Source organism: Trachemys scripta, chromosome 1, assembly GCF_013100865.1.
Source record: "Trachemys scripta elegans isolate TJP31775 chromosome 1, CAS_Tse_1.0, whole genome shotgun sequence".
Taxonomy (NCBI): Eukaryota; Metazoa; Chordata; order Testudines; family Emydidae; genus Trachemys; species Trachemys scripta.
The window spans coordinates 146,302,609-146,326,056 of NC_048298.1; the positions used below are offsets into that span (position 1 = coordinate 146,302,609).

The 23,448-nt window shown below is 49.3% G+C and overlaps 1 protein-coding gene across 2 annotated transcripts in view; it reads left to right on the plus strand.

Moving 5' to 3' along the window:
* Window positions 1-23,220, plus strand: part of IGSF11 (immunoglobulin superfamily member 11) — a 143,930-nt gene extending 120,710 nt beyond the window's left edge. Inside the window, exons 2-8 of one of the 2 annotated variants that reach the window (XR_004648086.1) lie at window positions 14,929-15,092; window positions 16,768-16,975; window positions 17,823-17,978; window positions 19,127-19,249; window positions 19,487-19,637; window positions 20,650-21,578; window positions 21,748-23,220. Coding sequence is in view for 1 of the 2 variants with exons in the window: in XM_034788999.1 (XP_034644890.1) it covers window positions 14,929-15,092; window positions 16,768-16,975; window positions 17,823-17,978; window positions 19,127-19,249; window positions 19,487-19,637; window positions 20,650-21,097 (1,250 nt within the window). In the remaining variant the exon portion in view is untranslated. Of the gene's footprint in view, window positions 1-14,928; window positions 15,093-16,767; window positions 16,976-17,822; window positions 17,979-19,126; window positions 19,250-19,486; window positions 19,638-20,649 lie in introns of both variants that reach the window. The other variant, XM_034788999.1, reaches the window with a different exon arrangement.
* Window positions 23,221-23,448: the final 228 nt, after the last annotated feature.

The window sequence follows — 23,448 nt, forward strand, 5'->3', positions numbered from 1 at the left end:
CACGCAGTGCCAGGCAACAGATTTCGGCTTGCAGGCAGCCATGGTAAGCCACAGTCTTTTGGCTTTTTTAACCTTCTTAACATGTGGGAATGGTTTCAAATAGCAGCGCCCTCATTTCTCATATCAAGCATGAATTGGGTTGGCCATTTAAAATGGGTTTGCAATGTAAAAGGAGGGACTGCGGTTTCCGGGTTAACATGCAGCACAAACCCAACTAACCCCCCTCCCCTCCCACACCCAATTCTCTGGGATGATCACTTCACCCCTCCCCCCCACCGTGTAGCTAACAGTGGGGAACATTTCTGTTCAGCAGAGCAGGAACGGGCACCTCTGAATGTCCCCTTAATAAAATCGCCCCATTTCAACCAGGTGACCGTGAATGATATCACTCTCCTGAGGATAACAAAGAGCGATAAGGAATGGATGTTGTCTGCATGCCAGCAAACACCGGGACCATACGCTGCCATGCTTTGTTATGCAATGATTCCAGACTACATGCTACTGGCCTGGCATGGTAAAGTGTCCTACCATGGCGGACGGGATAAGGCAGCCCTCCCCAGAAACCTTTTGCAAAGGCTTTGGGAGTACATGAAGGAGAGCTTTCTGGAGATGTCCCTGGAGGATTTCCGCTCCATCCCCATACACGTTAACAGACTTTTCCAGTAGCTGTACTGGCCGCGATTGCCAGGGCAAATTAATCATTAATCATTAAACACGCTTGCTTTTAAACCATGTGTAATATTTACAAAGATACACTCACCAGAGGTCCCCTGTGTGCCCTCAGGGTCTGGAAGCATGCCTTGGGTGAGTTCGGGGGTTACTGGTTCCAGGTCCAGGGTGATAAACATATCCTGGCTGTTGGGGAAACCGTTTTTTCCGCTTCCTTGCTGCTGTGAGCTATCTACATTACCTCCATCCTCATCTTCCTCGTACCCCGAACCCACTTCCCTGTATGTTTTTCCAGTGAGGGAGTCATAGCACACGGTTGGGGTAGTGGTGGCTGCACTCCCTAGAATGGCATGCAGCTCCGCGTAGAAGCGGCAAGTTTGCGGCTCTGCCCCGGACCTTCCGTTTGCTTCTCTGGCTTTGTGGTAGGCTTGCCGTAGCTCCTTAATTTTCACGTGGCACTGCTGTGCGTCCCTGTTATGGCCTCTGTCCTTCATGGCCTTGGAAACCTTTTATAATATTTTGCCATTTCGTTTACTGCTTCAGAGTTCAGCTAGCACTGATTCATCTCCCCATATGGTGAGCAGATCCTGTACCTCCCGTTCGGTCCATGATGGAGCTCTTTTGCGATCCTGGGACTCCATCACGGTTACCTGTGCTGATGAGCTCTGCGTGGTCACCTGTGCTCTCCGCACTGAGCAAACAGGAAATGAAATTCAAACGTTCGCGGGCCTTTTCCTGTCTACCTGGTCAGTGCATCTGAGTTGAGAGTGCTGTCCAGAGTGGTCACAATGAAGCACTGTGGGATAGCTCCCGGAGGCCAATAACGTCGAATTCCGTCCACACTACCCCAATTCCGACCCGCTAAGGCCGATTTTATCGCTAATCCCCTCGTCGGAGGTGGGGTAAAGAAACCGGTTTAAAGGACTCTTTAAGTTGAAAGAAAGGGCTTTGTCATGTGAACGTGTCCAGGCTTAATTCGATTTAATGCTGCTAAAGTCGACCTAAACTCATAGGGTAGATCTGATTGGGGGGAGGGATAGCTCAGTGGTTTGAGCATTGGCCTACTAAACTCAGGGTTGAGAGTTCAATCCTTGAGGGTGCCACTTAGGGATCTGCAGTAAAATCAGTACTTGGTCCTGCTAGTGAAGGTAGGGGCTGGACTCTATGACCTTGCAGGGGCTGGACTCAATGACCTTTCAGGGTCCCTTCCAGTTCTATGATATAGGTATATCTCCATATATTATATTATTTTATTATTGCTATATTTGGGGCTGGGAAGAAAGTTCCCTCCACATCAGATTGGCAGAGACCCTGGGGGAAGCGGGGAGTTCACCTTGCTCTGCAGCATGGGACATGGGTCACTTGTGGGTTTAAACTAGTGCAAATGGTGGATTATCTGTAACTTGAAGTCTCTAAACCATGATTTGAGGACTTCAGACTCAGCCAGAGGTTATGGGTCTGTTACAGGAGTGGGTGGGTGAGGTTCTGCGGCTTGTGCAGGGGATCAGATCACAATGATCTCTTCTGATCTTACAGTCTGAGCTCAGGATCTTTGCAGAAGAGCAAGACAAGGTATTTCCTGTCGCACAGGGCTCCAGAATGCTACAGGAAAAGGGAGTTTCGAATAGGGGCCATTGAACTGGGGCAAAGAGTGGGAAGAGGGAGAGAGCTTGGCATTTTTATTATTATCATTAGTTGGAGGTTGAGGGAGGCCTGAGAGTCTGCTAAGGTGTGTATTAAGGGCCTGATCCAACTGCCATTGAAATAAATGGAAAGATCCCCACTAACTTTGAAGAGAGTTGGCCCAGCTCCCTAACTTTGAAGGAGATCCTTTAGAGTGGTGCATTATAAGCAGCGTGATCCCTGTGGAGGTGGGAACACTACACCTGTAGGCCATGGAGTCATGGCTTATATGGGTAGTGGTCCTGGTGGCACAGCTCCTGTGGTGAGTGCCAGACCCCCAGGTTGACATAGCACAGCCCCTTGGCAGGGGGGAGGGGGTGCCAGACCCCTAGGCTGGGGTGACATGGCCATTAGTGGGGTGCCAGACCCCTAGGCTGGAGTGGCACGGCCCCTGTGTAGGTGGGGTATCAGCCTCTTAGTTATCAAATAAACTTAACCCTAAAAATCTGAAAGCATGACGGTATTTCCTTTTTTGGCATTATAAAGGGGACCCAAATCCACCTTCTAGCAGGACTATGGTTCCCACTGTAACTCTGGAAAGGCCACCACCTCTCCTCATTAAAACAGCGTGCAGCTGTAGAGCCGAGAGTGGCCCCTGGCTCCACAGCTCCAGAAACATTGGCCTCCATCTACCACTTCAGCTAAAGGAAGCTGTGTCTGGGGAATGTCCCGACTCCAAAGAGCTTGATTTCTCAAACCAAGCCTTCCATTAATGTTAACTGTCGTACTGTCTATACACAGACCCGCACCCCACTGCATGCAGTCTGTGGGCCCGTGTGTGAGAGAATACATCACCATCAGGGCGCGCAAATGGTGTGTGTTTCCATTGGCTTGTTACCTCGTTATTTCTGCAACATGCATCTGCATCAGCACAAACACAGCCTGGGCTTTGCTGCCAGGTCTGGCAGATTGTCCCTGGCACAGAGCAGCACCACCTGAGGCCTGCTGCAGATCCCCTTGGGGGCCACCTTGGTGTCTAGGTGCTGGATTGTTTTGAGATTTGGAAAAGTGGGGGCATCTCTCTTTTACATATGTCTGGGGGAGTGCGTGTGCGCATCATACACAACTTGTGTTTAATCAGGGCTGGATCGTTCCAGGCCGTGTGCTGCCGTCTCTACTCCCGTCAGAAAAAGAGTGACTCTCCCTTTCCCTCCCCCTTGGATTCTTGGCAGGGCGAGGGAGAGATCTCTCTGCTTTGGACACGAATAATTCAGTCCTAGGTCCCGAGCATTTGTGTTCAAGGTGAACTACAGATTCATTGCGACAGGCTGGTTTAAAAGGCAGTGACACCCTGCTCCAGTCTCTGTGAATCCCCAGGGACAGCAGAAGGTGCAGGAGATGAAAGCATTTTTATTTTGGGAGCAGCAGGGGGACTTCCCTGAAGCTGTGTCTAGTCCCAAGGTCTCTGTTTCTGCAGGCTTTTTGGGGCCTCTGCAGCATTAAAGATTCCAGCAATGAGAGGCGAGGATCCAATCTCTGCCTTTCAGAAAGGTGTGTGTCGGTGTTGGGGATGGGAGTGAGGTTGGAGCAATACATTCAAACTCTGTGGTGCCCGATCTTTGGTGCATTTTCTAGCAGTGTTAAAAATTGCTGATGATCCAGTCCTCCCTCCCGCCTGCTTTCCTACCCATCTGCCCCAGTGTGCCTTGCCCCAATATGCATGATACCCCGGGCCATGTATTCTATTCCCCCACCCCCACCCCCAAAGCTGTGAACCGCCCCTCCCCCAGTGCCTGTTCCTTGTGCCTGCTGGCCCCTTTCCTTCCCACCCTGATATATTATTGATCAGGTTTGAGCTTTGCGTTGTTTTCCCTTATTAAGCAGTTTATCATCATGTCGCCTTTTCAGGGGAGGAGGAAGAAATTTATTCTTTTGACCATAAATCATTTACAAGGCTGCTGGGCCATTAATGTATTTTTCATGGCTTGGCAAACAGCAAATAGAAACAAGCGCCGAGGCAGAGCCTCACTGACCTGTTTCAATTCCCTGTTCCTAACTCCGACCGCTCTTCCCTGATCCCGGGAGCGGATGTGTTCTACTGCAGAGATACTGGTGGATTTCTTCCCTTTCCCCCCACCCCCCGCCCCCTGGAGGTGCTGCTCTGCTGTGTCAGCAATGGCACATGCTGCCGACTGCACTTGGCACCAATCCACAGCGCGGTGTGCATCTCTGCTGACTTGGCTTTGTCAAGAGAATTTTAACAGGGAAATTGGGGGGGGGCGGGAAACGAAGTGGCAGCATCTCTATCTTCAGATTCCAAGTGGAGCATGAATTAGGCTCCTGTACTGTGTAAGAATGTCCTGCATTCCTACACAGGTCTCGTGTAGGAGAATCTCAGGATACTTGATGCACTGTGTCCTGGACTGTATCTGCAAAGGGGCAAGGCTAGCTGTGTGGGATGAGGTCTACCTGTTGGAGATGTTCACAGGGATGATGTCTATCCAAACCAGGGTTTCCCAAACTTTTGAGAACAGAGTCCCCCTTCAGAAAAATTAAACCAATTACACTGCTGCCGCTTCCCACCTTGTGCTGTTAGGGCTCCACATCTTAATATATACAGCTTCCATTCTGCTGCACCCCCAGGCTAGTCCTTCATGGCCCTCCCCACTTCAGGAAACACTGATATACATCTTTCTAATGACATATTCCCTCCTCTCTAATATGCTGTGAAAAGCAGTGAAATAGTTAACAATAGTGGCCTTTAGCACCTGAGTCAGCACCAACTGAAATGAATAGGGGCTGTTCCCACTTCAGAGCTACTGTTTCAGGCTCTCTGCAAACTCAGGCAGACATCTCTGCATTGGTTACACTCTTTTCACATTTTCAAGGTTTCCTTCACCACCATAACGTCATTGTTTAAAATGAAAGCTGAAGCTGGAGAGCAATTGAGAGGTCTGTCCGTGGATCCAGCTAGTCCTTTGATCTCCCCCTGGGGTGCTCCCCACACCTCTATGGGCACTTGGAAGGAGATATAGACATGTAGACTGCTCTGCAACTCCCATCCATGACAGCTATCCTGGCTCCCTATAGCCATATCTCTACCCCACCCAGACACCCCTCTAGGCCAGTCACCCACTGGCCGTGCCTTTGCACACCAGAGTGCTGGGAGTCAGACTGTCATTGCCTCTTGTTTTGGTGCACTACTGGGAATAGGGAAAGGTGTCACTAACTGAAACAAAACTCCTATGTCCTGCAGCTCCTCTGTAGAGGCAGATGACATTTAGATACAAAGAAAAGGCATGGTCTGGGGTGAATGGTAGCTGTTGCCACACGGTACAACATTAAGGACAGTGCATGAAGGCAATTAAAACTGCAGGGGAGATCTAGGTAGGCAGCCTGTATTTTCCCAAGCTGAGCTTGGGGTCACAAGGATGACACCCTTATGTATGAAATGCAATGAGGTCTTTAACAGATACATGTAGAAAGGCCTTGGCTTGACTTGTGATTCAGGAGACTTCGCCTCCAGCAATGGTGCCTCCCTGTCACCATACTGGGGCAGTTGTTCAGTGCTAGCCCAGGAGGGAAGAGCGCCCCCTACTGAAGCACCAGCAGTACTTCCTGCAGCAGCTAGACATTTCCTGGGAGCGAGGCCTCCCATCTAAGTGCCAGTCGTGTCCTCTTCACAGAGCCAAGGGGATCACTTACTGAGGTAGGCTTCCTTGTGTGCCTCTTTCCCCTGTCACTATTTCACCCTGCTAGGGGAGGGGATGAAACAGTGACCTCGAAGGTTGACACACTGGGATCACGGGCCTTGTTGTCTCCCCAGGGAGCAGAAGAAGCAAACTATTGAGCAAACTATTGAGGGGGGAGGGATAGCTCAGGGGTTTGAGCATTGGCCTGCTAAACCCAGGGTTGTGAGTTCAATCCTTGAGGGGGCCACTTAGGGATCTGGGGCAAAATCAGTACTTGGTACTGCTAGTGAAAGCAGGGGGTTGGACACAATGACCTTTCAGGGTCCCTTCCAGCTCTATGAGATAGGTATATCTCCATATATTATTACTCGAACGGGTTCCTGATCCCACAGGGGCTCCCTATGCCCTTGCTCAGCAAACACAATAAAGAACCCCCCTAACCCATCAGTACAGCTGCTACCAAATTTCTCTGCAGCCAGATGCAAGCTCTGGGAATTCAAGGACTGTCAGATCAGAACAGAGCAGTCTCTGACATCGGCCAATGCAGCATGTATCAGAAGGAAGCGTTAAACCTCCCATAATGTACCTAATTGTGCAACACTATACCATGGAGAGGGGATTAACGTATGCCCCAGAGCATGGAGATTGATTAGTTTTATCCTAGCTAATGTCATTGTAGCTGCTATTTTTATTCCTGTCAATGTCCCTTCCTATTTTTGTAATCTCGCTAGATAATACAATGCAACTTTATTTGTTTCACCAGTTTGCATACAAAGAGCATCCTAACTGGAGAGACACAAGGAGACCTGCTCCAGGGGGCATGTGCTGCAAAGGAGAAGGCTCTTGTGGCAGCCGTAGTCAGATTGCATGGAGAGGCAGAAAGGAAGCCAGTGCTATAGAGTGGGGAGGGGAGAAGAGAGAGAGGATGGAGGTTCATGAGGTTGGTTGGAGAGCGCTGAAAAACAAGGAACATGATGTCATGTCTGGAACCCATTTCTAGTCCGCATATTGCTGAAAATAAGACAAAAATATTCACCTCCTTTTGTCCCTAGTCAGAAGCTTTTATTAGGATTTTTTTCAAGTCAGGTAAGATCATTCAGCAAGTACAATTGCTGTGGGGAGGAACTGGGATGGAAAGAAAGCCATCTGGCAAAATCTCACCTTTTTTCTTCTTGCCTTAAACTCTGGTTCCCGTCCCTTATGTCCGCTGCAGGAGAAAGGAGATACACTCCACGGAATCGTGGTTCCAGGCCTCCTCCCAGCAGTGGGGGAGAAACTTACTTCTATGGCGGGGAGAAGGCAGGAATGCTGGCTTATCACTGTTCACCAGGCCAGCAGCTGAGTACAGGGCAGGGTGGGTCAGCAAGGGTTTTTCATCAGCAAGTTCCTCTGATGTCTGTCTGTCTAGTCCAGATGTGGGCTATAAATGAAAAGGGTCAGATGGGATCAGCATAGATGTGCAGGTAATAGATTTCTCTGATCAGCCGGCAGAGCAATCAGCAAGGCATGCCACGGGCCAGGGCTCAAGACCCCAAAACAGCTGATTGCTCTATGTGAATTAGTGTGTTAATTGTCCTACCTTCTTATTGAATGGGATGGGGGATGCTCCCTGCGGGAGAAGGTGTTTATTCAATGGGGTGTATGGCTCCTCCTGCTGGGACGGATGAGTCTGTTTGTTCAATTGGCTATGTGCCAAAGGGATGGATTTCTGACCATTTCTCTAGGTATGAAGGTGCTTACAAGTTAACTCTGGTTTTTACCTGTGTTTAACGGAATGGGGGGAAAACATTGAATGAAGATTTAGTCTGTTAAGAGCTATATAAATTTTTAACACACATGTCACTGAGATCTTGCATTTCTGGGATCAGTATTAAGTTTTTCCTGCTCTTTACTCCCGTTAGCCCTGCAGAGCCAGCACAGTCAATGGAGAGGGAGCTGGAGTCTATGCCTTCCTGTCCATCATTGACGGTATGGTTAGCTACAGCATTGCTGGAGCCAGAAAGAATGGAGCTGGGGCCTTGATACAGGACAGCATCCCTGTTCAGGAAGTGGGGATGGACAAACCTGTATTGGGTTCTTGATTCCCAGATCCCAGTGTGAGCTTGTCATGTGTGACTCAATCACAAGTTTCTCCAAGAGCAAAGCGGGTGAAGCCAACCTGGCTTATTTCTGCCCTGGTTTGTAGACCCGGGTGATGAACTGTCATCAGCGAATTCTCAGCTGCGAGTGGGGATACAGGAGGGATTTGGGTGGGAGTGGGGAAGGAGCTGGGTCAGCAGTGTGCCTGGCGCTTAGGTACACATGCCCAGATGCTACAGGGATTGGAGCCCTCCAAATGCGATGGGTAAGACTGACAGATAGATGCTTTTCTTGGGTGTACCCAGTTGGGTCAGCAGACTTCCTGACAGGGTTCCCTATGGCACCTGCCTACGCTGTGTGCCCCTGATAATGGATCAAATGTGGTGTAAGCGGGTGCCATACACTCTCAGAACCGTGTTTGTGTGCCCTGGGCCTTCTCTCATCTTACTAGCGATCCCAGGTCTCAGTGATTGTCTCCACTGGAAGTCTGCCCCTGGGCAGCCTTCCCATTTGTGTCTGTGCCTGTGAGTATGATGTGCCGGTCACTGGCGTGTTCCATCATGACCAAATGTAGGCCTGGTCCCCGACTCCCCTGCCTTGCGGAGCAATGACTTCACAGGCTGTGGTCCCCATTCAGTCACCCCACTGGACTGGGATATGCTGGACTAGTCATACATTGGATCCAACCCCCACTCCATTGCACTTCCTCACCACCCTGGACTCACAAAGGGGCTGTGGTCACTCAGGAGCTGCCGCGGGATGCCATCCTGGGCAAGTACTGCTTTTAGTTTGGCCATCACTGAGCTGGCAGTCTACACACCACCAATGAGAACAGGCAAGATCAATATTCTGTCCAATCAGTGCCCAGCCTCTTCCATGGCAAGTCTGAGCTGTCGTGTGGCTGCAAGCAGTTCTTTTGGATGCTGTAACTGTTCTGGGCACATGCCAACCAGCCTTCTGCTAGCCTCTCACGATTCCTGAGTGTGCTAGCCATCCTTGCTCTCTGGCCTTGGTGATCCTCAGAGAGTGGAAACACTTTATTTCTCTGGCACTCAGGAACGGCTATCTTTCCCCCTACCAACTGGATTGCTGCATGGCAGTGCAGTTGCTCCTTCATAGGCCAGAAGGGATTAGCGGCAGGGACAACATCCCTCTTGTGTCTTGGCCGTCCTTTCTGTATCAATGTCATTAGTACTTGGAACTGCGAGTCTCCTCTAGTGGCTTCTTAAGTGGATGCTGTGCTAGCAGGTCCTGCAGCCAAAGTGCTCGTTGCATATATCACTCTCTCCTATGCATGTGATTCTCCCGTTCTTGGAGAGGGACCTACTGTTACTCTGGCACCATATCCGCTTGCTAGTCAGCTCACCTGGGGTGGATAGCGTGGTGAGACCATGCCTCTGGAGCAATAGAAGCATTCTCTTTTAATCTCTCTTTTTCAGCACTGAAGACAGTTTTATCCAGGTCATTTCACCTACCGTGGGGTCAAACTCACAGCGACTTGTTTTTACTTTAATCTCAGTAAAAGACAGTTCTGTCGTTTCTCCCTCTGGCTAGGATCCCAGAATTTATACCACTTGAGCACCACATTTCTACATGGGTTACAGAATTTTCTGAACACACTTTGTATGTGTTCTCTGGGCCCTCATTCCTGGTGAAACCAAAAGTGTTCCATGCCTTGAAGGTGTCTTCCGCACCTTTTCTGGGGCTTTTCCACTGCTCCAGACGCTGCCAGGTAGAGCTTGAAGCATTGCTCCCACTATCTCTGCTTTAGGTAGAGGTGGTGGTGTTGGACTGATTCAGTTTCTCTGTTACTTCCTTCCTTTCCTATCCATCCTCCTTTCCCTACTGATGGAGGCACAGGAGCACTTCTCTGACACTATTTCACATCCCTGGTTTGGTATTGAACATTGAGGCAATGCCAGAGTAACAAGGTCCTAGAAGTACAAGGTCCCAGAAATATGAATACTTAATGAGGGGCACAGGCAGCGCTGTGTGGGGAGCCCAGGACTGGAATAGCAGGGGGGCTGCAGGGCAGGAGTGAGGGGCAGTGGCAGAGCTGTGTGGGGAGCCCAGGACTGGAATAGCAGGGGGGCTGCAGGGCAGGAGCGAGGGGCATTGGCAGAGCTGTGTGGGGAGCCCAGGACTGGAATAGCAGAGGGGCTGCAGGGCAGGAGTGAGGAACACTGGCTGAGCTTTGTGGGATAACCATTGCCAAGGATAACAAGGAGTCCCATCCCTTCTCCAGAGCAGGTGTCTGTTCATTGTCTGCTTTGATAACTCAGGGTGTGTCTACACTGCAAAAACAAGGATATTCTTAACTTGGGTTAGCTAACCCACGTTAGTGAACTTGGGTTAGCTCTATAATTGATGGTGAAAGGTGATTATGGGCTGCACTACAAACACATAGAAACTTTAGCTCAACTTCTCTCTTCCCCTCCCTAGCAAACATTATAGATATTCATTGAACTGCTGCATTTTTGTACTCCGCAAAAGGTTCCAATAAACAGACCGTGATTGCAGCTTACTCAGAGATCACTTTGCCTGCACCTCACCCTGTTCCAGCCAGTTGCAGGTCCTGGTGGGAGTATCTGCCAGGGCTCTTCAAGACACGCTCTACTACATCCTCTGAGATGTGTGCAGGTGCCATGTGTCTGACCGGCCTTATTTGCACCTGATTGTTTCTGAGCCCAGTACTGGCTAGAGATCCACATGTGGGAGCTAATAGAGTAGTAGCATCTGCCTCTTCCTTACTCCAGGACAAGCAGGGAGCCTGAGGCCAGCTGTGGGGCTAGATCCCACAGGTGTGAGTATGAACCATGTGGCATGAATGTTGTACAGTGGCCCCATAACTGATAAAGAAGGTAGCTGAGGATAGCACGTGGAAAGCTGAGGGAATCCCATCAAAGATAAAATCAAAATGATCCAATGCCAACAATTATTTTGTTAACCAGGTCCTAGAAATACAAGTGCTTAAGAATACTCGAGTGGTAATTTCTCAAGGTCCCCTTGTAACCAAAACATCAATCTGCCAGCTGGTTCCCCTAGAAGTTGGTGACACAGAAACACCCCGGTGCTTCAGGACCAAAATGTAAAGCAAAGTGCAGTCTCTTGTGCACAGGCTGTGGGCTGGATTCACCTCTCACTTACACCGGTTTGTATCAGTCTAACTCCACTGACACCAGTGTAAGTCAGGAGACCCTTGTGAATATCCAGTGTGCACCTATGGGCATTGAAGTCCAAAGCTCGGAGAGGCTACTGTACCTGGAATCGATTCCAGGTGATTGTTGCTTACAGGGGAGAGGTGGTTGCCTCTGACAGGCAGTTTAAGCTTGTTGAATGCTTGGGGATGCTCATTTACTAAAGGGAGAACCTTTAACACAGCTTTCACTGAGTTCTCTCTTGCTTTATGTTCTGGTGTATAATTCGATATATTAGGCTGGGATTTTTGAAGGAGTCTAAGGGGTTTAGCTGCCCAAATGGGACACCTAACTCCCTTAGGTTGCTTTGAAAATCCAAACCTTAATATTTATGTTAAGTGCAAAATCTACATCCTCCTGGTTAGATAATGGGCTAAGTTCATGTCAATGTGGGAACGAGACACTTGCAACTCCTGTTTTTTTAAACATTTAAACATGTAACCCTTCACATTATAGTAATGGGAGTGCATCTGCATGCATGCCTGTGTTTGTGTGTCAGCACATGCATCTGGCTGTGTTGGGGCATGTGTATTATCGTGTTTGCATGTATCTTTGTGTTGGTGTGTCTGTGCGTGTCTACCGATGGGGTGTATGCGTCTCCATGTGTGGATATTTATAATAATAATTTTTATTTGTCTGAGATATAAATAAAAGGGACTTTTGCTAAAACGAGGAGCCTGTAAAGAGCATTTGATCTTTGCTGTTTCTGCTCTACATTAGACTGTCTCTCTGGCAGAGGAGTCACTTTGTAGTAATGACCCCCTGGTGCTGTGTGTGTGCTGGTCTCTCTGTTTACATTGGTGCAGGATAACTCTGCACACACACAGACTCCCGCTCCCCTGTCACCTTTGTTAAGTTTGCTTGTCAGAAGCTGTTGTGTGTGTTTTCCCCAGCTGTAGCCCTGCAGGTGCCACTTAGTTTAGCAACATGAATCTTTGTCTTTTATCTGCCTCCTGCATCATGGGCACCCAGGGCCAAAGAGCAGCTGACAGCATTGGAACACTCCGGGCGATGGCAGCTCCTGAAATATGGGGCAAGGTGGCAAAGTGAGAGTGGAGCAGCTCAGCGAGGAGGGAAGGTATCGGGCCATGCATTGAATTCATATACTGCACATCCAGGTTCAGAGGTGTACCCTCGGCGAATGAAATGTGCTTGGGTCTCCGCTATCCCCTAGTGCCCTCTTCTAAAACCTACCACACAGTTTAGCCGCACTGATTGACAGTGTCCTGGAATAGCTAGGAGTGTTGCACTTCAGCATTGCAGTTGTTTGGAAGAATAGTCAGGGACTGGAATACCAGAGGGGTGGGGGCTGCAGGGCAGGAACGAGGGGCATTGGCAGAGCTGTGTGTGGGAGCCCAGGACTGGAATAGTAGGAGAGGCTGCAGATCAAGAGTGAGGGGCATTGGCAGAGCTGCATGGGATAACCAATGCCAGGGATAACAAGGAGCCCCGTTCCTCCTACACAGTCGGTACCTGTTCCATGGCTGCTTTGGTAACTCAGGGTTTGCCTACACTGCCAAAACAGGCATATTCGTAACTTGGGTTAGCTAACGCACGTTAGTTAACTTGGGTTCAAAGAGTAGTGGAGTCATGGCAACTCAGCTTTTAACTCAGATTAGCAGCTTGAGTTAAAGGCTTTAGGGAAGCCTCGGGTTGAACTCGCGCTGCCAGTCTGAGTTAAAAGCCAAGTTGCCGTGTCTTTGCTGCTATTTTAACCTGGGTTAGCACACCTTTTTGCAGTGTAGACGTTGGAGTGCGGTGGTTGCTTTGCTTCCCATTTGGGTGGTCATTATTCCAAGTCAGGCTCACATTCAGAGCTGGATGAATAATCCCCATTTTCTTTCTTTTTGTGAATTGTTCACAAACCGATTGGGAAATTCTTCTAGTGGCATTTTGGCTACTAGTGTTGCGTGGCCATCACTGAGCAAGTCAGGAATCCAAAAGGATCCTAAGTTTGCATTTTGCCTTAGTGGTTTGAAGGCAGAGACCCTGTACTGAGGGGAGGTCATGCCTGCTAGCTCTTCAAACTATTTCTGCTAACTGCCAGCATCCCCTGATAGTAGCTTGCTGGCTTGAACTTAAGCCAGCTGTTTCTTCCCACAGCTCCAAGTTCTCTCTGATAGTAGGACAAGAGCTGGCCGAAATGTTTCAGCAGGAAATTCTGAAATTCTAAATAAAAAACATCATTCTGAAACAGGCAGACAAATAACATTTTGAAATTTCCTGCAGAAGGGGAATTCGAAAATGTCACTCTGACCTTTTAAAAACATTTCTGAGACCCCCAGAGCTGCCTGGAGCCCCAGGAACTGGACAATTTGGGGAACCAGGGAGCGGGAGATGCCAAGGAACTGAAAGCCAAGGATCCTATGACTTCCAAGCTCCTTGTTCCCCATTAGCCCACCAGCCAGGCTGCCAAGGAGGCTGAGTGGGCAAGATGGCAGGAAACCAGGCAGGTGTCGAAATCTGTCTGTTTTCCATTGATACTTTGTAGAAATCAACACTTTCCCCCAGAATATTGATTTCAACCCACATGGGCACCTCTGAACAGAAAAATGTTCCATTGAAAAATTTCTGACCACCTTTCATTAGGACAGAAGGTGACAGGACTATCCATAGTCAGGAGATGTATAGCTGGTAATGCCTTACTGTGCCCCCTAGAGGCCTCATGTATATGTTAAACATGAGAGGGACTGGGTGACATTTAAAGTGATGCGAGTTGGTGGTTTCAACCCAATATTGAGATTTTGTGGGAGGGGAAAAAAAACTCTTTAAAAAACTTAATTTTAATAGAAATCGTTGCAGCGTTTTCTTGTTAATTTTCATATGGACAGAGTTTGGCTGTATGGATTTAAATCTCTCCCTGCATGGTTTGCAACCCAAACATTGCATCCCTGAGCCAGGGCATGAGAGCTGGAAACTGAAAACGACTGGGAGTCAAAGTGAGGCTGGTCAGGCTACTTGCATTATCCAGGCTGAATAAAATGCAAAAAAAGTAAGCGGCATGAATGCTGGAAAGTCATTTTGCTTCAATCTGTTCTTTCAGCGTCAGGAGCCATAATAATCACATAGAAAGAAGTTGGGATTTAAAAACAGATATTATTTGAACCCTTTTAAATGTAAAACAATCACAAAAACTTTCCTGTTCATACTGGATTTTGTTGGAGAAAAAATGGAGGGCTAATTGCATGTCTCCTTTTAACAGGGTTGTTGCTCTCTCTCTCTCTTTTCTCTACCTCCTTGTTAAAACCCTTGTACCTGGTTTCCCTTCTTGGGCAGTTTCAGAGCTGCTCACTTTCTCGATGTTAGGTGGGTTTTCAAATGTTGCTCATTATCTGTAGGACAGCTTAGCTTCTCTTGCAGATTTTTCCCTGTCTTCAAAATGGGCCCCGTTATTTTTAAAGGGACTGAAGCCACAATGTCCTCAGTTAAGATGGCCGTCATTTCACCTTTGCCTTCTGCAATGGCTCTGGGGAGAATGGCTCCATTTTGCAAAGCACTGGGGGACGACGTCGCCCTTTTTGGCCTGTGGTGGTTGGAAAGGGACTGCTACCCCTGAATCAATGCTGGTGCCATTCCGCACTCATGTACAGTGCTGCATGAAAAGGGTGGCATTGCAAGAACACAGGGAAGTGGGTGGATGTTTGAACTTTGTGTCACTTTCTTTACAGGTCTGGTGAGCCCTCTAGAGGTGTCAGTGAGCTCAGGGAGTATCCAGGTTGCTCGGGGACAGACGGCAATCCTGCCCTGTACCTTCACCACTAGCGCTGCCCTCACTAACCTTAATGTCATCTGGATGGTCATTCCACTCTCCAATGCCAACCAGCCAGAACAGGTACCAGTCTTCATTGGAATATGGAGCTGTCTGTGTCTTTTTCTTCCCTTGTCCCATCAACACCACTTGGGCAGGGGTGCATGTGTTGGCTGTGGGCTGTCTGATCACCCTTCTGGATTCTAGTGCAGAAAAACTGTGCAGTAGCTGGATTTCAGCATTAGTGTCACCAGCTCATGACTCAGGATAGGACATCCCAGAAGACACAGCATTCCTGTTGCCCCGGCTCTGGAAGGGCCCAGCAGTGGAGCAGTAGGGTGATGGAGGTCAGGACTGAGGTTCTTTAGCAGAATTTATAGTACCTCAGTTGTCATCCCATCTAGCTCTGTTGCCTTTTGTAACCAATATTGACTCTGTCCTTTTACATCTTTCTGTTACCCTCCGATTGTTACCCTGTGTCCCAACATGTCTTCCCATGTTGCTGTATGTGCCCTATGTTCCTTACTCTTGCCTTGTGTTTCTATTTCTTTCCCTGCTACCTTATTCGGCACCTAACCTGTATCCTGTCTCCTAAGTTGTTCTGTTTTGCTTACACACTGGGCAGGTGTCCAGTGTAGCGTGAGCTGCTATGGATTCTAGGTATTCTGTGGGTAGGATGGGGCACTAGGAGAATGGCCCAGCTTGGGGCACTCTGTGGTGTGGGAGGTGGGGGCTTGGAGGTGTCTCTGGAGAATCTGGAAGCAGTTGAGGCTGAAGCTAAAAGGATGATTGATCCCTTTGTACAGGGGTTCTGCAGTATTTCCATACTGCAGAACACTTCTTAAGAGACAGATGTTCTCATGGACCCACTTGTCCTCCTAACACCCCACTGCTTGTTGCCTGTGAGGGTTTCATTTTGAAGGACATCAGGAGGGCCTCCATATCTCTGTGGTGGCCCAGGGACCATAGTCTGAGAACCATTGGGCCTTATGCTCAGACTGCTAGAAAACATTAGGAAACCTTGTTCTGAAATTCACTTGTCCCAGGCCAGCTTGCCTCCCTAGGCACTTGAGGTTCAGTTGTGAATTTTGGAATCCACCAGTGAAGCGCGTTTGGTTTTCAGCAGCTCATGTTGTTGTTCCAGCTGTGTAAGCAGTCGGTGACTAGTGACTGTACCCCTTTGTTATTTCCTGGGACCTGGTGGTCTGGTGGTGAAGATCATTGCAATGAACGGAACGGGCAGTTTCAAATCATGTTAGGGCATCTCCACCAAGGGGAGAACTAAAGTGACCCTGGCTGCTCACCCCCCAGTGCCTGTTTCCAACAAAACACTCAGGGCTGCAGCTCAGGGAGCCATGGAGATTCATTCTCTCAGAGTCCATCCCGCCTGGTGGAAACTGACCATTGCATGAATGAGGAGGAGGAGGCAGACATCCCAGATCCAGTCAGAAAAATAGACTTGGGAACCTGGCATGTTGCATCTGAGAAGAGAGCCTGTCGCAGTGTGTTACTGACACACACCCTCTGCCTCTGAGGCCACTGCTGAGTTTCCGTGTTATCACAGAGCAATCCTCCCTTAGAGACAGGATGCTACTGTCAATTGGCATTCTCCACATGGGAGCTACTGTCAATTGGCATTCAGTTTCACTAAGGTCCATTAGGAGCTGGCCCTTTCTGATTTGCCCCTCATTGTAATACATATTTTACTTCTTCACAGCAGCCAGTACAGAGAGATGTCCAATCCTTCTTTCTTTTCTAGGTTATTCTCTACCAAGGGGGGCAGATCTTTGGTGGTGCACCCCAGTTCTATGGGCGAGTGGGGTTTGCAGGGACAATGCCAACCACCAGTGCCTCCATCTTCATCAACAACACCCAGCTTTCGGACACTGGCACGTACCAGTGTTTGGTCAACAACCTTCCAGACCGAGGTGGCAGGAACATTGGAGTCATTGGACTCACCGTCTTGGGTGTGTGAATTGGGAATGGGAGACAAGGGAGTTCTGTGTGTGTGTGTATGTGTGGGGGGTGGGATATGCATTGGGGAACAAGACAGTCTGGGTGTTTGTTGGGGGACCTGGAAACATTGGGGGTAGGTTGTGAGGTGGGGCTGATGGCTGTACTGGAGAGTGTGGGAAGATATCTTGTGGATGTGTACATATTGGGGGACAAAGGGCTCTTGGGGCTATGATGTGAGGTGCTTTGGGGAATGTATTGAGGGGATGAGGGTGTCTTGTGGGTAGGTAAATTAAAGAGGCCATGACAGTTTCCTACATAACAACAAGAAAATGGAACAGACCTGTGGTCCTTAACTCTGGTTTCCTTCCCCTAAAAGTGACCTGTACAGAGTGCTTCATAGTAGGTTGTAGCTCCCCCAGTAATGCACTTGGCCAATATGCCATTACTGTTTCATGGGGGCAAATGTTTTCCTGTCCTCAGCCCATAACCAGCATATGCTGTGGAGCAGGAGGATTTAATGAAGGAAGGATTTATCATGTGATCCCAGCTAGGGAACTGCATATGCTCTTCTTCTCAGGGATGGGTCAAATGCAAAGTGGCCAGGATAAAGTTACACTTTCATTTTTCGTGCCAGAGTCTTAGTGGGGCTTCTGTATCTGTGGCTTCAGTGTCAGTCTCCCCCCTTCCCATTCTTCCCTTTCACTGCCTTGCAGCTGCACGCTGTTGCTCACATCCGTGACCCTGTTTTCTTGGACCTGGGGGCACACTCACAGGCAGCGGGTGAGCAGCAAGAACCCAAATCCTTTGTTGGATATGCCTCCTGACGTGCTGTTGCTTTCCCCTCTGCTCTCATTGTAGTTCCTCCTTCTGCTCCGCTCTGCAGAATTCAGGGGTCCCTGGATGTCGGCAGCGATATTACCCTGACCTGCAACTCAGAAGAAGGCATTCCTCGGCCGACATACCTCTGGGAGAAGTTGGACAATGCTCCCAGGCTACCCCCGACTGCCACGCAAGGTGCTCGCTGTATTGTTTATCTTCCTCTTCCCCAGGTGGCTAATTTGGCTTGGTTTTGTCTGTGCTGCCAGTGATGACACAACTTATCGAGATTACCCCGAGTCATCGTATAGTCACTTATTTGTAAAGAAGGTACCATGTGGGGAATAAAAGGGTGACTTGACAGCTGTAGTGTCTTGGGTGCCCTCTAGTGGCCATTCTCTCTATAGTGTTTCTTCATATAGGAAATGCCTCTTGGGCTACAACTGCTCAACAAAAAAAGTTGTGGCCAAAATGTTCACACGTTACTATTGATTTGGGGGGCCTCACAGATTTAAATGCATTTCAAAGCAAACTCAAATAGCCAAGGACTGGAAATTGTGGAAAGGTAGCCTTAGGATCACCCAAAGAATTTTGCAACCTCTTGAATCTGAGGACTTACCCCTATTCCCCAGTGTGGTGCCGAGGGGTGCTGTGCTTCTGGATCAGCTGTCCTCCAGATGTGAAATAAAGCTAAGGCCCTGATCACTTTTGGTTCTGAAACAATCCCATGGTACCACTTGTGAGACTTAGAAGTTTGTCTTGGTGTACTGGCCAAATGGCAACCCGCCTACTTCTAGTCTTCTACCTTAACTTACTCCAGAGTTTCAATTGGTATGGGATCCTTTGATTTTTGTATAAAACAGGCATGAGGGGCATTGGCATTGGCTGTGTGGGGAGCCCAGGACTGGAATAGCTGGGGGTTGCAGGGTAGGAGTGAGGGGCATTGGCATTGGCTGAGTGGGGAGCCCAGGACTGGACTAGCAGGGGGGGCTGCAGGGCAGGATTGAATTTTATGGGAAGAGCTGTGTTGCACATCCCTTGCTTGTATTTTGCCTGGCTCTCTTCTCATGCACAATATCAGCCCCAAGCTTTCATGTAGAAAAATTCATTTATAAAAAGAAAAAGAAACATCTACTGTAAGCTCCTTAAGACCTAATCATTTGTGTGTGTGTGTGTGTGTGAGAGAGAGAGAAAGAGAGAGAGAGATGCTTCCATCTGAAGGTTATTTCCTAATTTATTTATGTCTTAAGAGTCTCACACCAGATTCCCTATTTGCTGGATTTGCCTTTTCATGGTTTTCTGGAGAGGTTATGTATAAATCCTTCTTTTTCTTCCTGCTTGTCTAGACCAAGTCCAGGGCACAGTCACCCTCCGGAATATCAGCACTGTGTCCTCCGGTCTTTACCAGTGCGTGGCTTCTAATGCTATCGGAACCAGCACCTGCCTTCTGGACTTGCAAGTCATTGCACGTAAGTACATTCCAATGGGAGGTTTGACCATGCAGTTTAGCTCTGCTCTGGTAACCATTGTAACCATGTATACCCTGAGCCATCACACCTCTACAGGGTAGGACCTTAGTGCCCACGACTGTGGGGATGGAGACCCGTCTGGGCCACCACGTTCTTCCCTAGCTCCAACCAGTAGAGCTCCAGGTTGCACCCTAACCCTGATTTTGTCCTTCCCTTTTTGTTCCATGTCCCCCACAGCTCATCCCCGGAGCGTTGGCCTGATTGCTGGAGCTGTTGCCACGGGTGCAGTTGTGCTCATTGTTTGCATTGTCTTGGTGGCTGTGGCACTGGTTTACTGGAAGAACAAACACAAGGAGGAAGAAGAGGAGGAGATTCCCAATGAGATAAGGTTGGGCTCAGGGCAGACAGATGGCAATGAACCTCCAGTCACAGCTGGCTCTGAGTGATCTTCGCTCCCCCCTGCTGATCCCATTGATGTTCACTGGGGCTGCCAAGAGCACCTGCATCCAGAAAATGGAGGCAAATGCTAGAGAGAGCAAATTTCTGGATGGGCAGAGGAGGTTGGAGTTCTTGTAGGTGAGGCGATGGGGGTGGGAGATCTTTGCATACCCTGTCTTTACACAAGGGGGATGGAGGCTGACAGCAATGGCTATGTGGGGAGAGAGATTTCAAAACTGAAGGGATGAATGTGGGTGTAAGATGAGTGAGGAATCCCACGCCACGGTACCAAACATCAATGGGGGAGGGCTCTGGGGATAGAGGAGAGACTCTGTCCCTGGTTAGCATCCTCACCCCGCAAACACACAGCTGCTTCCCGTGGGATCTTTGCCTCAGTGGCACGATGCTAGCAGGTGGGACAATTAATAAGAACTAAGATGAGAGTCATGACGGATGACGTGTGATCAGGACAGGATGGTGCCCTTGGTTACTGCATCTGTCACCTGGCACCTTTGATCACCGCTGCCATTACAGCTGGGTGAGTAACGGATTTTTTGGTTAGTTAGCAATTGTGAAAAAAACCCGGCTTGTTTCAGGCCCCCGGCCACAAAACTGTTTGAAATTTTTTAGCAAATTAAAAAAAAATTCATTTTGGGTCAAACAAAACATTTCATTTTGATTTTGAGCATTTTTACAAGTTTTAAAATAAAATTAAAGGAAATTTTGAAACAAGAATTCCTTTTAGAACTGTTTATTTCCTTGTATTTTTTTTTTTGCAAAACAGTTCAGTGAAATCAACATGAATTCATATAAGATTTCAGTGTCACTGAATCAGTATTTGTTGCCAAAATATTTTTTGTGTGAAAAACTGCCCAGTTCTGTCACCTGCTCCTCTGTGGAGGGAGGTCAAGGGCATGAGTGGGTTACAGACAGGATTCTGATCTCCTGCCCTCTCTCTTTAGGGAGGACGACCTGCCACCCAAATGCTCTTCGGCCACAAAAGCGTTCCATGGTGATGCGTCCTCCTCGGAGAATGACACCCTCACCTCCTCTAACACCTACAACAGCCGCTACTGGAACGACCCCAAAGCCAATCATGCCACAGACTCCTTCACCCGCTTCAGCAATAACAACGACGTGCGCCAGCCCTTCTCCCGCTCCGGGAGCACCAACGCTCGCCCTGTCTATGCCAACGGAGGCCACCCATCCCCAGCTCCATCCAAGACGCTGGTGGTGACGGCCAGCACGGCACCGTCCCCACAGGAGGTGGCCAGGAGCAATGGCTCAGTCAGCCGCAAGCCAAGGCCTCAGCACACACGCTCCTATGCCGTGAGCCAGGCGACGTTGGAGAGGATAGGGGCTGTGCCTGTCATGGTGCCAGCCCAGAGCCGGGCAGGCTCCCTGGTGTAGGAAGTGAGAGCGGGTGTAAGGAAAGCAAGAAGCTATTGTACCAGATGAGGTGAAGATCTGGCCAAGAGACCCTCCTCTTCCTCCCTGAAATGGGATGAAGGGGGAGACGTGCTTCTGCCTGGTGCCCGCCCCCCTTCACTAGACTTTAACCTACCAATGAGATGGTCCTTTCTTCGCCACGCCACCCTCGGGATCTCAGGGGGCTCCTCCACACCAGCTGGATCTCTCAGATGTGCCAAGGCTATGGGAGGGGCCCCAAGGGTGCCAGGCCCTTGCAGGGGATGCTCGTTTGTTTCTAATCTCCACCTGATGTGGGGTTTGGGGTTTTTTGATTTCCAAGGAGTGGCCGAGTTAGATGGGGTTCGTGAGGAGAGCCGGAAGGGGCAGGGGAAGGGGAAGGAGGGGCCTTCCGTGGAAGGACATCAGCTCTACTGCGCACGTGCCCACCGCCAGGCCAAGAATGGGCAATGGAATCAGAGAGGTGAGCGAGGAGACGCTGGCCATGCCAGACCGATTTCAAAGGGCAAAGGCAGAGAGAGAGACCCACCAGCCAGAGCAGAGCAGAAGGGGCGGGGGATGGGTTTGGACGTTCGTCTATTTATTTATTTCTGTTTCCTTCTCTCTTCACACTGGACGGTTTCCTGCACTAGTTCTGGATGCTTCTGGAGCCCCATTCGCCTCCTTGGAAACCGCTGCCATCAGGGCCTCGTTCCCCAAGAAGCCGCTTGGAAGGAGGATGTGTGGCTGCTGCAGCAGGAGTTTTCTCAGAGGCGTAAAGGAATCGAGTGGGGGTGGGAAGCAGCAGACAGCTCCTGCCGGGCTGGCCAAAAGCCTCCGTGGCTGAAGAGCCGCACTGTTTCTAGGCGTGTGGCTTAAATTCCCAATGAGCTGGGCTTAGCTTTGGCCTTTGCATGGCAGGTTCTCCCTACTGGGCTGTTCGGGGCTGGCCTGCATGGTCCTAGCACGGTGCTTGTTGAACTGGGGAGGCCCTGGCACTGAGGCATCATATTTACTCCTCCCTTGCTGGATGCTGGGATTGTCGGGGTTTGGTTTTAAATACTGCTCTTTAGAAAGAGTGAAAGCAGGGGGCTCATTGAGGAGGCAGGCCCATGGGGTGGGTGTCCTAGCTGTCTGCTCCATTCCCTCCATGCCATGTGACCGGGTCTCTGAGGCACCTCACACTGGCAGATGTGCATGGTGCTCTGTTGCCTCCAGGCCACACCTCACATACAGCCAAGTTTTTCTCTTGTGACTAAATAGCCTTAATCGAAGCTGAGGGTCTAAACCATTTGAGGGTCTTGCTGTTACAAGGGGGCTGGAGCCCAAGGGGCTGGATCCCACTGCCTCAAGGAGGGTGAAGCCGCATTCTGACATCCACAGGCACCTCCTTCGTAATGCTGACACTGACATACTTAAAGGGAACACCTCCCTCCACCACCACTAGAGCACCAGAGGCTCCCCCCTTGGCCCTAGGAAAGGGAGGCTGCTGTCCCTATCCTTGACCCTACATTGGAAGAGGGTGCTGTACAAATCTACCACTATCATCCTCTTCCTCCTCCCTCCTCCCCTGCTTTCCCTTCCATATGGCACAGATGCTGCAGGGGCCATCTCTTTCATGATCACACAGACACTGCTGGGAGGCTCCTGGACTCCATGTGAGCACAGCCATTGCGCTGAGGGCTGCCTGGACTGCACGGGTTTGAAGCTTGGCTGAGATTTTGTGCCTTCTTTGCTTAAAGAAAAACAAAAACCAACCACCCCATTTGCCCCCACCCCCAACTCTGCCCACAGATATTGCAAACCTCCCAGGCAGACAGCTGCCTGGTTTACACACCTTTCAGGGGGAGCAATCTCTTTCCTAGTGTGCTGTCTGTCTCTCCCTTGACTGCTTGGAGGGGAAGAGCAGCTTTGAAAATCCTAATGTGAAAAAAAATCCCAACAGATTCTCTCTGTTTTTGCAACAACTCCTCTGTGAAGTTTAAAGGGATGCTGCCCCTTGGCAGCCCTGCTTCAGGGTTGGGAAAATTCTGGGAAAATACCCTTCATGAGACTGTTCACTCCTCTTTCTTTATTCTTTCTAATTGTCTAAAATTCAATAAAATTTTATTCATATAAAAAGGGAACATTTTTTGCTGGCTTCTTTCTTTCACCCTAGTTCTTTACATTTCTATCTGCTATTGTTGAAACTCTCCCCTGAAGGTGACCTGCCATGACCATATGACAATTCTTGCCCCTTATTAGCACATTCATTGGTAACAAACACTTTAGTTAAGGTTGCAAAATGGCTTCAGTTATAGCTTCCTGGTTTTGCTTGCTCATAGCTCTCTGTCACATTCTCCCTGGGGATGTAA